At 44.5% G+C, this 16,131-nt stretch overlaps 1 protein-coding gene across 2 annotated transcripts in view; it reads right to left on the minus strand.

Moving 5' to 3' along the window:
* Positions 1-350: 350 nt before the first annotated feature.
* mst1 (macrophage stimulating 1) overlaps positions 351-16,131 on the minus strand; it is a 68,389-nt gene continuing 52,608 nt past the window's right edge. The window contains exons 13-18 of one of the 2 annotated variants that reach the window (XM_069936863.1): positions 13,915-14,029; positions 12,383-12,460; positions 10,098-10,244; positions 2,970-3,076; positions 2,317-2,456; positions 351-682 (exon numbers count right to left, since the gene is read on the minus strand). In XM_069936863.1, the coding sequence (XP_069792964.1) occupies positions 527-682; positions 2,317-2,456; positions 2,970-3,076; positions 10,098-10,244; positions 12,383-12,460; positions 13,915-14,029 (743 nt within the window). In that variant the 3' untranslated portion in view covers positions 351-526. Of the gene's footprint in view, positions 686-2,316; positions 2,457-2,969; positions 3,077-10,097; positions 10,245-12,382; positions 12,461-13,914; positions 14,030-16,131 lie in introns of both variants that reach the window. The other variant, XM_069936862.1, reaches the window with a different exon arrangement.

Raw genomic sequence — 16,131 nt, forward strand, 5'->3', positions numbered from 1 at the left:
GGGCAAGAAAAGGACAGAGGAATCGGAAAAATTGCAACTGCTCTGATAAAATCCCTGACACTGCTGAGATGAGCAGGATGGCCTAATTTCTGTAACAAAATGTGCATCTAAGAGTAAAGAGTGCATGTAAATCTTTTCATATCTTGCAGTTCTCAAACATATGTGGCTCATATGATAAGCAAGTTTAGCCACCCTGGCCTATTATGCAGTAAATCTACTCAGCTGTACAAAATCTTTATATTGATATTTGCAAAGCAGCAAATATTGAAAATTTGCTATTTAATTAAACAAGCAACATACATATTAATAATTGATTCATTACTGCAGTCAGTAACACATCCTCACCAAAATAATTGATCCAATTCTTTATTGCAAAATCTCCCAAACTGTATTTTAGTTTGAACTGAAAAGCTGATTATTGTCATGAACGATGCATTTCTGTGTAATGGAAACATTGAACTGTGTGACAGTGTAGATGTTGATTTTTATGTCTTCCATTGAAAGCAGAAGATCTGATACTAAAGCCTTATAGTTCCATGACTTTTTTTATCCAATCTACATACATTGAGACTCTGGTAAAGATGCCAGGCTGATTTTCCCGGCCGCACCCACGGCCTGGAATAATGACTCCTTCGAGTACCCAGCAGTCGTGGGTGAAGCAGGCAAGGGGCCCACCATAATCCTGCTGAAAAACACAAGGAGCTGTTTCAGGTTGTTTCATTGACACATCCTCTAATGCATTCTAACTGATGACCCTGTCCCACCTGTTAAAATGATCTTCAGGCTGGGGTTATTAATCCCATAACTGACCTGGAGAAGCATTCTGCCAGATTGAAATTATGATTAATCAAAGTTGAGTCACCTCTCCCGATGTTCACTTTGTTCTGCCTACCTGTGCCTTTCACAATTTACTGTGCACCGACTCATTTCAAAATGCTATCCAAGTGGAACATCAAATGCTGCAGGCATGTGCAATTTAAATAATGTTATTTCCTTGACAGGCCCCATCAAGCACAGCTGCCTCACAAATGGTATTGGCTTGAACATCATGAAGCATGTTCTGCACTGTTCCATCACCTACAGGGGCCTAGATTTCTGATTCATAAGTAAATATTCAAATATCTGGAATAAAATACCAATATCACTACTGCTGACCTTGAAACTATCTGATTATTCTTTAAAGACTGAGAAATGTATCTTATTCCAGAGGCACCATGTTGTGAGTGGATGAAACATGTCTGGAATGTGTGTATTGTGGGTGGTCATGTGTATTCCTTGTCTGGAACTTTATTCAGAAGTCACATCACCTATCCATCAAGGTTGAACACCAGCCATCCATGAGTGCACATCTTGCTGTTGGCTAATTCAAATTATTGGCTAGAAGCAAAGATTCACACTATATGTTTCCTTCTTTGGCTTGGCTTCGCGGACGAAGATTTATGGAGGGGGTAAAAGTCCACGTCAGCTGCAGGCTCGTTTGTGGCTGACAAGTCCGATGCAGGACAGGCAGACACGGTTGCAGCGGCTGCAGGGGAAAATTGGTTGGTTGGGGTTGGGTGTTGAGTTTTTCCTCCTTTGCCTTTTGTCAGTGAGGTGGTAACACCAATGCAAAGCACATTCTTTCTCATTGCCTCATGGACAAAGCCCCAGACACTGCTCCATGCCAGGTCACTGCTGTGGACGTTGCTGGAAGGGACACGGGTAAGGTGTACACTACACTAAAGCTGAGCCATAGTATTGCTATAGATCAATATTTGCAGTAGAGCCGCATCCCTGTTGATCAGGGAACTGGGAGCGTGTGTAAGAGTCCCTGTTTATTGTGTGTGAGCAAGGTCGAATATATGTTTACTGTTGTTGGGGTCCAACTAATGTCTGAGGTGAATTTCTATATTGTCTCTTATGTGAATTAGTAATTGTATACCGTTTAATGTTCTCCCGTTTGTTTCCAGTGTGTTAATAAAAGTTACGTGTGATTGCAACACTTGTGTCCAGACTTGTCTCTCTGTGAACCCACCAAACCTGATACTCTTCCCAACACATCACGTAATTATTCGGAACATATATAAAATGTTGCTGGCTTTGCTTGTGATTTCGCATTCTGTGCATGAATTTAAAAAGCTTGCTGAGGCTTACCTCCACTGATATAAATGTCCCAAGCCTCTAAATAAGGAGCATTAACTGCTTCTTTCTATATCTCTAAATTTTAAGACAGTGAATCATACATGCATCTTATTAGAACTCTAATGCCATCTCCCTGAACTGCAGTTTAGCCCAGCTCTGAGGCAGTCATTATCTTCCATTTGCATTCTTTCTTACCTCACAAGCTCCAGCTCCCCGTATAATAGTCCCAGCGCAGATTTCTGTCTCAGCCATGTGGCCTTTATAGTACTTATTGCATTGCTTGGTACTCATTACCGGCATTGCCAAGATATTCAGTACATCATCATTGCCTGTGCCTTCAAATTAAAAATAAATAAGAAACCAGGAGAACCAAGGAAAAGAAACAGGGTGGTAGACAGTCACGGCCCACAGATACACCAGCAGTGCCCAGGAGGGTTTCGTTTAAAAATATTTCTCACTTCACAAGAAAACAGTCTCATCTCATTTCAGTCTTGAAACACCAGATGACATTAATGTTCATATTTTCTCACTAGTTATCCCATGTTATTTTTAATCTTGACTTGAGAAAAGTTCTACATCCTCCTTGTTATTAAGAGCGAACTAAAGAGCAATGAGTGGCCAAGGTGCCTTTTATTTCTGTTATTTATGGTTAAAGGGGTAAAATAATTGTCAACATATAAATTTTGCACCACAATCACCAACTCTGTTTCAATCTGAATGGAGGAATTGGACAAGTGCAATTTTTATTTGCTGCAGTAGACTATTGGACTGCAAACTGGAAAAAAATTCTAAATTCAGATAAAAAATTAATCTAAAGCATGAAAAATGTGAGTAAAGTTTGGACATACCTTTGGTTTTACCCCATCCTGCTATCTCACAATTAGTCCCTTCAGGAACAATGTGCCTTTGAGGGGGTAGGCAGATCACAGCAACTCGGGTGTTTAAGACTGCAGGCCTGTGTGGGCAAAAATTGATCTAGGTTATCTCAATGACAATGCAGATGACATGATTGCAGATGTGGTTGACAGAGAGGAAGGCTTTCAAAGCTTACAGAGAGATCTGGACCGATGGGAGAAATGGGTTGCAAAAAAGCAGATGGAATTTAATGCACAAAGTGCAAGGTAGGACATACATGATAAAAGTTAGGACACTGAAGAATGAGGTAGATCAGAGGGAATTGGGAATATAGATACATAACTCCCTGAAAGTGGCATCACAGGTAGATAGGGTTGTAAAGAGAGCTTTTGGCACTTTGGCCTTCATAAATCTGAGTATAGGAGTGGGAATGTTATGGTAAAATTGTATAAGACATTGGGAAAGCCAAATTTGGAGCACTGAGTGTAGTTTTGGTCACTTAACTACAGGAAGATATCAATAAAATTCTAAGAGTGCAGAGAAGATTGACCAGGATGTTTCCGGGACTTGAGGAACTGAGACACAAGGAAAGGTTAAACAGGTTAGGACATTATTCCCTGGAGGATAGAACATTGAGAGGAGATTTGATAGAGGTATACAAAATTATGATGGGTATAAACTGAGTAAATGCAAGTAGGCTTTTTTTCCACTGAAGACATGGGATAAACGTGAAAGGTGAAAAGTTTAGGGGGAACATGAGGGGAAATTTCTTCACACAAAGAGTGGTGGGAGTGTGGAACGAGCTTCCAGATGAAGTGGTGAATGTAGGCTCAATTTTAACATTTAAGAATAAGTTGGACAGGTACATGGATGGGAGAGGTATGGAGGGCTATTCACTGGGTGCTGATCAGTGGAACTAGATCAAATAATAGTTTGCCATAACCTAAAAGGCCCAAAGGGTCTGTTTTCTTTGCTGCAACAATCTATGGTTTTATGGTCATTCAGCTATTATAATTAGAATGGATCATGAACAAAAAAATTAAAATTTTGGGAAAATGGGAATTCAATGTAAAGACAGCAAGTTATACAGGAAAGACTGCAGATGCTTTTGTTCAATCCACAAAATACTGGAGAAAGTCAGCGGGTCATGCAGCATCTATAGGAAATAAAGGGTATCCAATGTTTTGGGGCCTGAACCCTTTGTCAGGTATGAACAAAGTGCAGATAGGCACCTGAATAAAAAGTGGGGGGGGGGGGGGGGGGGCGAGAAGAGCAGAGAGGAGGGAGGGATAAGAGGAGGAGCACAGACCAACAGGTAAGAGGATATGGGTGAGAGGGTAAAATAGAAAAAAGCTAAGGTGATAGGGGGAGGGATAGCTCTCTGGATGGAGAGGGAAGGGGTGGGGAGTTAGAGGAAAGGAGACAGAGGGACAGGGAAAGAGAGAGACTCAAGAAAGGAGTTTAACCCTCACCTTGATCTAATCTACCAGTTTGGACAATGTCAAAGCCTTGCTAAAGTCTGTGGCGGCCCACAATTGCAGAGATCAGGCCAGCACATCGCATGGCAGCAGACATGGACAGAGATCACTAAAGTACCTCCCAGGACAACGAACAGATGGAGATAGATGGTGGGGCAGCAGCAGACCAACAGCCCTAAAATGGCATTGGTCAAGCTGCCCAGCTAACTCAGCAGAAACAGCTGGGGAAGCAGGGCATTCATATGCATGGGTGTTCCCGCCCACTAATGTTATTCATATGGCTGACTCAGTCAATCAAAAAGCAGGAACTTCAACAGTATAAAAGCCCTAATAAAGGAGTGAGCTTAACGTGTCTGTCTGTGTGTGTCTGTGTGTTTCTTTGTCATGGTCGGCTACAATTGTAGACCCCAACGGTTTAGAAGGAATCTAAACCTAGCAATGGAGAATGAAGCAGCAGTCAGCGCAGTCGGCCTGAAGCTCCTGACCTTCTGGACAGTTCGACCCGGCGTGTGGTTCGAGCAGGTGGAGGCTCAGTTCCACATCTGGGGTATCACAGCAGAGACTACCATGTGGTTAGTCCCCTGGACCCGCAGACTGCAGACAGAGTGGCCAACTTTATCCACGGCCACCATCGGAAGACACTTACACCGCCTTCAAAGAGCTATTAACTGAAACGATCAGGCTCTTGCGGCGAGAACAAGGAGCACGTTTGCTCCACCTGGATGGGCTTGGAGACAGACTCATCAACGAGATGCTGGCCCTCCTGGGAGATGAGCAGCCCGGCATCATGTTCGAGCAGGCATTCCTGGAGACATCCAACTGCTCCTGGCGTATGTGGATTTCACCGACCCCCAGAAAGTCACAGCACGGGCAGACATTCTGTGGAAACAGAAACAGAAGTGCTCGGCTACCGTGGTGCTCATAAAGAAGTCCCGCAATCAGACCAGAGCAGTCCCAAGCAAGGAACATCAGGCGGGAGGCAGGAGCGAGTCCAGCGACAGATGGTGCTTCTACCACTGGAGATGGGGCACCAAGGCCCGCCGAAACCAGTCCCCCTAAGAGTTCCAGGGAAACAACAAGGCCAGCCGTCGCTGATGGCCATGACAGGTGGCCACCAAGAGAGCCTCCTGTACGTCTGGGTCCACCTGTCTGGCAAACACTTCCTGGTGGAATCAGGAACAGAGGTCAGTGTGATACCCCCGACAGGGTTGGACACTAGGCACAGGCTAGCGGGACCCACGCTGGGGCTGCCAACAACAGCTGCAGTTTGGGAGGCAGTCACTTCTTGTGGGAGTTCACACTGGCAGCAGTGGAACAACCACTCCTCGGAACGGATTTCCTGTGAACCCACAGCCTCCTCGTGGACCACACCAAGACCTACCAGGACATCGCACTGAGGGGTGCTAAGTATCTGGCAATCCATCTGGACTCTATCCACAGCTTGGAGAATGAGTTCTCCAAGATGCTAGCAGGATTCCTAGCAATCCTTTCCCCTCAGTACACAGCGGAAATGCCTCGACACGGCATCAGACATCACATCCTAACCAAGGGCCTACCTCTCCATGCAAGGGTGGGACAACTTCCGCTGGAGAAGCTCCAACTGGCCAAGGAGGAGTTCCACAAGCTCGAGGAGTTGGGGGTTGTTCGACAGTCAGACAGCCCATTGGCCTCACGTGGTGCCTAAAGCAACTGAGGATTGGGGACCATGTGGTGACTATCGTCGGCTCAATGAGGCCACCACCCCAGACCGTTACCCTGTGCCACACATCCAGGATTTTATTGCAAACCTGCACAGGGCAACAATATTCTCAAAAGTGGACCTTGTGAGAGGATATCACCATATCGCAGTGCATCCTGATAACATCCCTAAGACGGCCATCATCACTCCATTTGGGCTGTTTGAGTTCCTGAGAATGCCATTTGGGTTCAAAAATGTGGCACAGACATTCCAGCGACTGATAGACGCAGTGGCCCGCGACCTGGACGGCACTTTCGTCTACCTCGATGATATCCTCGTGGCAAGTAGAACCCAACAGGAACATCTTCAGCACCTCCAAAATCTCTGGTCATCTGCAGGATTTCAGCCTCACCATCAACCTGGCCAGATGCCAGTTTGACCTGAACACCATCAACTTCCTGGGCCACAGGATTATAAAGGACAGCGCCACACCACTGCCCGACAAGGTAGAGGCCATCCGCAGCTTCCCGAAGCCCAGTACAACCAAAGGTCTCCAGGAGTTCATGTGGATGATAAACTTTTATCGCAAGTTTATCCCAGCAGCTGCTCGAGTGATGCACCCTCTGTTCATCCGGTGACCAGAAGCAATCCCCATGGCCTGGGGCGACGAATCCGCACGTGCATTGGTGGAAACCAAAGAAGCCCTGGCCAAAGCTGCACTCCTGACCCACCCCAGACCAGATGCACCCACGGCCCTCACAGTCGATGCCTCAGGAACAGCGAGTGGTGGAGTCCTGGTGCAGCAGATAGAAGGAAGTTGGTACCCTCTAGCCTTCTTCAGCAAAAATCTGCTGCCCCCTGAACTGAAGTACAGTGCTTTTGATAGAGACGTGCTGGCGCTGTATTAGCCATCAGCCACTTTCTTGAGGGAAGGGCTATCATGGACCACAAACCACTGACTTTCGCCCTCGCTAAAATCTCCGATCCCTGGTCAGCCCATCAACAGAGACATTCGTCTTACATCACCGACGTCAAGCACATCTCGGGCAAAGACAACGTAGTCGCGGATGCCTTGTCAAGATCTGGACTTCACAGCACTGGCAGAGGCAGAGCAGCAGGACCTCGAGATCCCACAGTACAGGACTGCTGTCACAGGCCTTTGGCTTCAGAACATTCCAGTAGACACAGGTACTACCACCCTCCTCTGCGACGTGGCACCTGGCAGCTTCAACCTATTGTCTCCACAGCATGGAGGCAACGGATTTTTGACTCCATCCACGAGCTGGCACACCCATCCATCAGGACTACAGTCTGGCTTGTGGCCAGCAAGCACGTGTGGCATGGATTGCAGAAACAAGTCCGGGGGTGTGCCAAGGCGTGTACGCAGTGCCAAACAGCCAAACTGCAGCGACACACCATGGTCCCCCCCACAGCCTTTCGAGTCAGTGGAACGCAGGTTTGACCATATTCACGTGGACATAGTGGGACCCTTGCCAGTCTCTCTAGGGTTTCCACCATCTGTTCACAGTCGATGGTCGACCACTTCACCCGGTGACCAGAAGAAATCCCCATGGCCGACACATCCACCAGGTCTTGTGCCAAAGCACTCCTCTCGTCTTGGATTGCAAGATTCGGACTGCCACAGCACATCACTTCTGACCGAGACGCACAGTTCACCTCCAGTTTGTGGACCAACATTGCCAACCTGTGGGGCACTCGGCTACACCATACGACGGCATAACACCCGCAAGCCAACGGCATGGTGAAGCGTTTCCACAGCACCTCAAGACTGCCCTCATGACCAGACTCAAGGGCCCCAACTGGGTGAATGAGCAACCATGGGCACTACTGAGCATCTGAACAGCACCGAAAGATGACCTCCACACATCCTCCACTGAACTCGTCTATGGAGCCCCACTCATAGTTCACAGGCCAGAGGACAGCAGGAGGAGACAACCACCTTCCTGGACAGGCTGCGCGAAAAGGACGGTAACCTGGCTCTGATCCCACCCTCCAGTCACTGACAAGCCAAGTCCAACATCCCCAAAGAACTCAAGGACCGTTCACCACTGCAGAAGCCATATGAAGGTCCCTTTCAAGTCATCCAGAACAACGGAGCCACCTTCGAGCTGGACATCGGTGGTGAACCGAAGGTCTTCACTACAGATAGACTCAAGCATGCCCACACAGACCCTGCAGAACCCGTGAAGACACCAACGCCTCGACGCAGAGGCATCCCACAAAAGACTTTGGGGACTATACCTACAGACAATATTGAATGTAACGCCAGTTCTGCGGGGGGGTGGGGGGGAGGTCATATGGCGGCCCGCAATTGCGGAGAGCGGGCCGGCATATTGCGTGGTAGCAGACACAGACAGAGATCGCTAAAGCGCCTCCCAGGACAACGAACAGGTGGGGGTAGAAGCTGGGGCAGCATCAGACCAACAGCCCTAAAATAGCATTGGTCAAGCTGCCCAGCTAACTCAGCAGAAACAGGTTGGGGAAGAAGGGCGAACGTTCCCGCCCGCAATTGTTATTCATATGGATGACTCAATCAGCAAAAAAACGGCAGGGACTTGAACAATATAAAAGCAGCCTTTCCAGCCCTAATAAAGGAGTGAGTATGTGTGTGTGTTTTTTTTGTTTTTAATCACATCTTCAAAAGTCTAAATCAAATTTGTGAGACCCAACTTCTCATGGTCATAGTCATGCTATTTTTAAGCAGTCCTTACCTATCCAAATACCGGTGTATCCTGTAACTGAGAATACCCTCTAGCAATGTTTCCACTTCTGATGTCAGACTCACAGGCCTTTAGTTCTTTTGCCTGCCCTTGCTGTTGCTCTTAAATAAGTCTCTGCCACTTCATCTGTGACTATAGATGATGCAAATATCTGCAATTTATTCCTTAGCTTCCCATGAAATGCCTAGATGGACTTGAAGATCCCCTGGGAATTTGTCCACTTTAATGCATTTCCAAGGCTGCCACAACCCCCTGGTAATTTATATGTGGTCTATGGAATCTTAATTCATTTGCTTCATTTCCCTTACTTCCATGATCTTCTCGAAGATTGATGGGAAATATTCATTTAAACTCTCACCCATCTTCAGTTGCTTCGCACAAGGAGAGCTGTGCTAAACTTTAAGTGGACCAAATCACTCCCTGGACACCCTGCATAAAATGTTGGGATTATCCTTTACACTGCCTGCCAGACCCATCGTGTGTCTGTTTTTGCCTGTTAAGTGTACTTTCAATACTCGCTGTGGGATTTTCTTGACCTGAACTACTTAAGTGTGAAGTATGCTACCTTTTTCCTTGTATCCCTCATCAGCCAGAGTTCCCTAAACTTGTCAGCCTGCTCCTTCATCCCAACAGGAACAGGCTGTCACTGAACTTCTTTTAAAAGCCATTTGTCATCCATCTCGTTATCTGCAAACAGCCTTTATAAGTCAACCTCTGCAAGTTCCTGGTGAATGCTGCCAAAATAGGCCTTGCCTCTATTTAGAACCTTAACTTTGGACTAGTGTTACCTTTCTCGATAACTGTTTTCAAACTTACTTGTTAAGCCTCTTTCATTCTGCAGGTCTGGCCTATAGGTGAATACAATCTCTTGTCTCTGGTTTCCCAAGCTCCCTCTGTAGCCTGCCAAGCCAATCATTCATAATGATTTTAAACAGGCAAATCTGCAGACCCTGTGATTGTAGTGCAATACACAAAATTACTGGAGAAACTCAGCAGGTCATGCAGCATTTATAGGAAGCAAAGGGTGACCAATGTTTCAGGCCTGAGCTCTTCATCAAGGTCGAATCATACTAGTTTACTGTGAAATCATCAGACAGACTTGTGCTTTAATGTATATTTTATATCAGTAGATTTATTTTGTAGGTCCCTCCATCCATATTCTAAGGAGTCAGTTAGAGTAAATTAATTAAACAAATGAAAGCAATAAGATATCACACAGGTTACCTTCCTAACTCCAACATGATCAAGTTGGAGCCATTTGGTCCACAGACAGCCCTCTGTATGGAGATTGTTTGTTTTTCTGGATCATCAGACTGGGGATTTTTCAGAACTGTTCCCATCCAGGCTTGATAGCCTCTGAACTCAGTGTAACTAGAATTCAAAGTCACAAAACAGGCCGACAATGATTTCATATTTCGAATATATTATTTATTCAAAGTTAATCAAAGGACAACATTCTCAGCCTTTTCTTTTGTTCATTTGAAACTGAGAATTTAAACAATAAAATGAGGTCAAAATTCCCAAAGACTATTGTAAGTCATGTTAGTCTGTCCTGGAGTTGATAAGTAAACCACAGGTTACACAATAAACATGCGACCCAGCTTTACAATCAATAATTGATGTTAGGCGTTGAAGAAAATAAACACAGATCGTATTGAACACATTGAATAATAAATTCAGTAAAGAGAAATGGTTAATAACAAAGGGATTTTGAGCAATGAGGAGACAATTTCCACCAGTAACAGGGTCAGTGACAAGATGACACAGATTAAAAGGTAATTACCAAAATATCAACAGAAATATGAAGAAAATTGTGGAGATCAAAGATACAGAAGCTGAACAAATAGTAGCTTCAATAATAAGTTTTAAAAGAGAATTAACATGCTTTTAAAAAGGAAAAGGTTCCAGTCTACAAGGAAAGGGCAGCAGATTGGAAATAATTGTCTCTTTCAAAGAACCAGCACAGGCACCATGGACTAAATGGCCTCTTTCTGTAATGCATCTATTATTCTACAATTGAAACATGAATCAGCTCAGTAATCAATCAAATAAGCTGGCATCCTATTTTTCCCTTTTCTATCAGAATACTTTTATTCTTTGGAAATTTTTTGAGGGTTTTGCTAATTATCTTCTTCAACTTGCATTGGGACAGGGATCCATTTGTCCAAGGTACAGGAATTTATGATTCACCTTTAACAGAGAAGTCAACTGTGAGCAGGATAGAGGTAGCGAAGGGGAAATTGCCTTCACTGTTGATACAAGGCAATTTTAAAGATATTGTTATTGAGCAGGTCACTTAAACAAACTGATCCCTTTTTCATTCCCCACCACCCCTTTGTAGTTCAGATGCTTTCTTAGATTGCACCATGTTGTTGTACAGCTGTAAACACCACCTGATGTGTCAGTCTGCAATTGTTACAAGCTGTACTGAGTCAAGCAGGCCAGAAGATTTATGGTTTGAGCTTTGGTCTTGATTTGGGAACCTCACAAATGATCATTGTTGGAGAAGAAATAGTGCAACACAAGGGACACCTCTCACTGGTCAAACAGGAAATGCCTCACTGGTCAAAGGTCACTTCCCCTTGACAATCAAAATCAGTCTCTATACCCCAGACTAAATCTGCCTTCCAATTGGTCATCCCCCTCACCTGAAGTCATGTGACTTAATATCTGACCTGGCCTCTAGTCCCAGGAACATGAAAGCAGCATATATATGTGATTTTTCTCTCTTTGTTACCCTTAGGTAATCTGTGGGCAGTGCTGGATGACCAATTGTGTCACAAGGGATGGGGGGCTCGATTGTGGTGCACCACATCATGGTTCATTTGGTTATCATGTACAGTTAAATGTGTATCTTGATAAGTTCTGTAGTCTGTATGCCCTGCCTGTACATCGGGGGAATTGGGGATGTGGGGGGGCAGAGTGGGTGAGGTGTGGCTGATAGTTCCTTCCACCCCTCAGTAATCTAAATACCTCCTCTGGTATTTGTAGTTTGGTGAACTTGCAGGCGAGCTGGATCGGCTTGCATGTGGGCATTCTGTCTCCAATTTTGTGTTTGCTCCCAGTTGTAAATAAAATGTACATTTTGATACCAACGTGTATCCAGAGTTGTACTCCTTGAACCTTTTGAATCTATTACCTCACCACCACAAATGGAAACAGCATCTTTCAGGCTATCCATCTAACAAATCCACCCCCCTTCTCTGTTCCCTAACATCATGCCAGTTTGTAAACCACAACCCACCCTATATGCTTTCCTCCCCACGCTTTCTGCAAGAACCCATGAGTCACTATCCTTCACTGATGATCTTCCCACTGGATTTTGCCTCTCTGCAGAAAGGTGGCTTGTTTGCATTGCTGGCCTGTTCCCTTCCTTTCTCCAGAGGTGGTCAACAATACACATGGATCCTCGTGATGATTTGCACATTCTACTCAACCTATGGAGAAACTCTGGAATATATTCAAAGATCCACTGCAAGAGTTCAGTGCAAGAAACAGTTAAATCATACCAGGAGGGGAAACATTGCTTTGAGCTGATGATCCAATTCCTGCTCACAAGAGTCCCACCGCAAAAATGCTTCCCTTCCCTGAAAAATAAATTAACAAATAAAAATTGAACAATCATAAAATTCAAGACTTTCTAAAAGGATGAGGGTTGGCCATGAATGGGATGAGGACAGCAAGGGGAAGAGCAGTTGAGGGAAAAGGGAAATGATTCATAGTCAGGTTGTTGTCCCAGAGGTAGCCCAAAGTGTTCCTGGGAGTGTTGTAATATAAACTGCTACAGTCTGCAGTCCTCTCCCACACTTCCTTCTGACATGTCCAGCCCCATTTCTTCTCTCTGCTATTGGCTACTATGTGTCTGTTCAAAGGCATCTTTCCACTCCAGATGGAATGTACTCTTTATTAGCCAAAATAACCGCAGAAAATGATGCAAATTCTTGACAATCCAAGAAGCATTTGTGGAGTGAAAAATGCAGTTAGCATTCCAAGTCATTGACCTTCATGAACTGTCACTGCCCTTAAACTGTTTTTCTCTCTCTCCACAGAATCTGCTTCCAGCATTTTTCTATTTGTACTTCAGAATTCGAGCATCTGCAGTTGTCTTGCTTTACCAGATTACATATTTTTCATCTGTCAAATTTTACTATCTTATATAATTTTAAAACTAACTAATGTGTGTATAAACATTTTAAAAACTGTCAACATCCATGGCTTTCATGGCTTTACCTCCTGCTTTTCTTTGGGAGATTAACATTCAATTCCTGCAAAATCTACACAAATTTCTTGGGTAAATGTAATACACCCCATTTCAGCTTGTGCTACACCCTTACAGCTTTTGCAGTGGTGTTATGATGGAATATAGACTAGATTTCTCTGGAGCTCGCTCTAATTCTCACCATTCCAATGAAATGGTAATAGTTTTACCTTAAAAGTAGGTGCACAGTCTTATATAATCAATTCATCTGAAGACTCTAAATGGGTCAAGCAGAAGCCCATTCCTATAAGTCAGTCTCCAGCAGCCCACATACTGCGTGGGTCCTTCAACCACAAGTCACCAGCAGCTTCAATATGTGTGAGTCCTTTGACTGCAAGTCAGCAACAGGCCATAGCCTGCGTGGGATCATTCAGCCTCTGACCCTCTTGCTGGTCTGCTGCACCATCCTGTAGGGTTCTCTCCCGTGGTTCTCCCTCTCAGTGATGGGTGTTCTCCCCATTTCTGGTCCCCTGCACCAGTCCACTGCTCCCTGGAGTCTGCAACCCTCGTGGTATGCTGCACAGCACAGGCACCACTATCTTGGACACAGACCCCGTGGTTGCAGGATCTTGTCTCCATTAACAGACTGTTTAACACCTGTATGAAGCCACTGGCATTAGAAACGGGTGGCTGGACCCTGCAGAGCAGTACTGTGTCTCCGCTCCCTGCTCCCCCAGGTCTGCACCAGCACTGCTGTTACAGCAGCTCTGGCAATGCTGTCTCTTTTTTTGGCCCAGAATCTCCAGGAGTCCTGCTGAGCAGGACAGTGCCTGTTTAATTTACCTGTTGCGAAGGCTCACGGTCCAAGGGGAGTTTCCAGGTTGACCTCTCAGAATCCGACTCCTTTTCTTAATTATTCGGTCATCCCTCTTACCACAAGAGTCAAATTCAACTGAGTCTGCAATTGAAATAAAAGACACCATTCAACCCAGAGTGTGGACAAGGATACAAGATGCAAAAGATTAATTCAGTTGAGGGATGTTCCCTGACAGAGCCAAATTTGACCAAACCTATTGCTCAGGCTCTCAGGTCCTGGCAACATCCTCATAAATCTATGCATTCTCTCCATCATGACGACATCTTTCCAATAGCACAGTGACCAAAACGGAGCACAATACTCCAAATGGGGCCTATGGATTGTAGAATATTAACTATAGAATATCTAGTTATGGAAATTATGATGAAGAATGCCACACACTTTGCCAATAAGCTGGGGAAGAGAGAGAGTAACCAAGGACATTCCAGACAGGAATCAATTCTCACCTCTTCGACTGAGCCATATCCTAATGCCGCCTGTCTGATCTCGAACATAATAGTGCTAACTGACTACTACCTGTTAGACGTGATCTAAGGCTGCAATAAGCATCCAGCACCACTCAGTCCCTGAATGGCATTGTTTTGCTTTGAAGTGTTGGCCACCATTGTCAACTTTAGAATTTAAGATTACTATGAAAGGGCCATTTACATGTGTAAATTGGAAACTGGAAATCAGGCAAGCAGAGAATAGATACTGATGTGTACTATGAGCAATCCTTCCAGAATTCTTGTTTACCAGAAGGATGCTCTTAATTATAACTGGCACATGAGATTAAATGACCAACAACAAATCATTTCACTGTCTTTAGGAAGAGGATAAGCAAAATGTAAAACACAAGCTGTAGCAATACCTTCAAAGAATGTTATCCAACTTGTATGCAGGAAAATGCCTTAAATATTGTACCCTGTGACTGTTTTTTTGAACGAGACCAGTGAGATGACCTTGTCTACCCAACACTACAGACTGCTCATTCCCGTTAGCGTTATTCAAATAAAGTCTGTTTGAATTGTACTGTGTGGCTTGGTTGTACTTTTTGTATCTTGACAGGAGCTCAACTTTAACAGGATGTCTTTCCAACTGCAACATGACTTCCCAACTTCTATATTCAGTGCTTTGACTGATGAAGGCTAGTGTGCTAAAAAGCTTTTTTGACCTCTATCCACTACCTGTAAAGCCACTTTCAAGGTACTATGTACCTGTACTCTAGCATCCCTCTGCTCTGCAACACTTTCCAGATCACTACCATTTACTATGTAGGTTCTACCCACATTAGCCCTCTCAAAATGCAATCCCCTCATATTTCTCTGTATTATATTCCATCAACTATTCCTCTGCCCAATCCATCAAGATCTTGCTGCTATTGATACCTCTCATAATTTTTTTATACTTACAGATCACCCCCACCCTCTGAAACTCCAGAGAAAACAATGCAGTTTATCTTCTTATGCCCAATACTCTCTAATCTATGTAACATCCTGCTTGAATCACTCCTGCACCTTCTCCAAAGCCTCCAGACCCTTCTTGTAATTCGGCAACCAGAAACACACACAATACTGTGCCATAGGTGCTCTGTGGTTAGTAAGGGATTATTAAGGTGATATGTGAGTGGAAAAAGAATGGTTGGGAACCATTGTTCTAACCGATAAGTATGCTGTTCGCCTTTACTATCCTATCTACTTACATCACCACTTTCAAGGAGCCATGGACTTGCACCCCATGATACTTTGTTCAACAATGCTCTCAGAGTCTTGCCATTCACTGTATACTTTCCTCCTGCATTTGACCTCCTGAAGTTCAACACCTCATTCATGTCTGGATTAAACCCCATTTGTCATTTCTCTGTCCATATTTTCAAATGATCTACATCCAGTTGTATCCTTTAACATCCACAACTCCCCCAATTATCATATATTCTGTAAACTTACTAATTAGCCTCAAAAAACTCCATTAACTTTGAAGAGGTGACTTCCTCCACAGAAAGCCATGCAGACTTTCACTGGTAAGTCCATGCTTTACCTACCTCAAGAACCTTCTCCAATAATTTGCCTACCACTGATGAAAGACTCACTAGCCTATAGTTTCCTGTTTTGTCCCTATTGCTCTTTTTAAACAGAGGAACAATATTTTCTATTCTTCATTCTTCTGGACCCATGTCTGGAGGATATAAAGATCTCTGTCATTGC

This window comes from Narcine bancroftii, chromosome 5 (genome assembly GCF_036971445.1).
Source record: "Narcine bancroftii isolate sNarBan1 chromosome 5, sNarBan1.hap1, whole genome shotgun sequence".
In the NCBI taxonomy this organism is placed as follows: Eukaryota; Metazoa; Chordata; class Chondrichthyes; order Torpediniformes; family Narcinidae; genus Narcine; species Narcine bancroftii.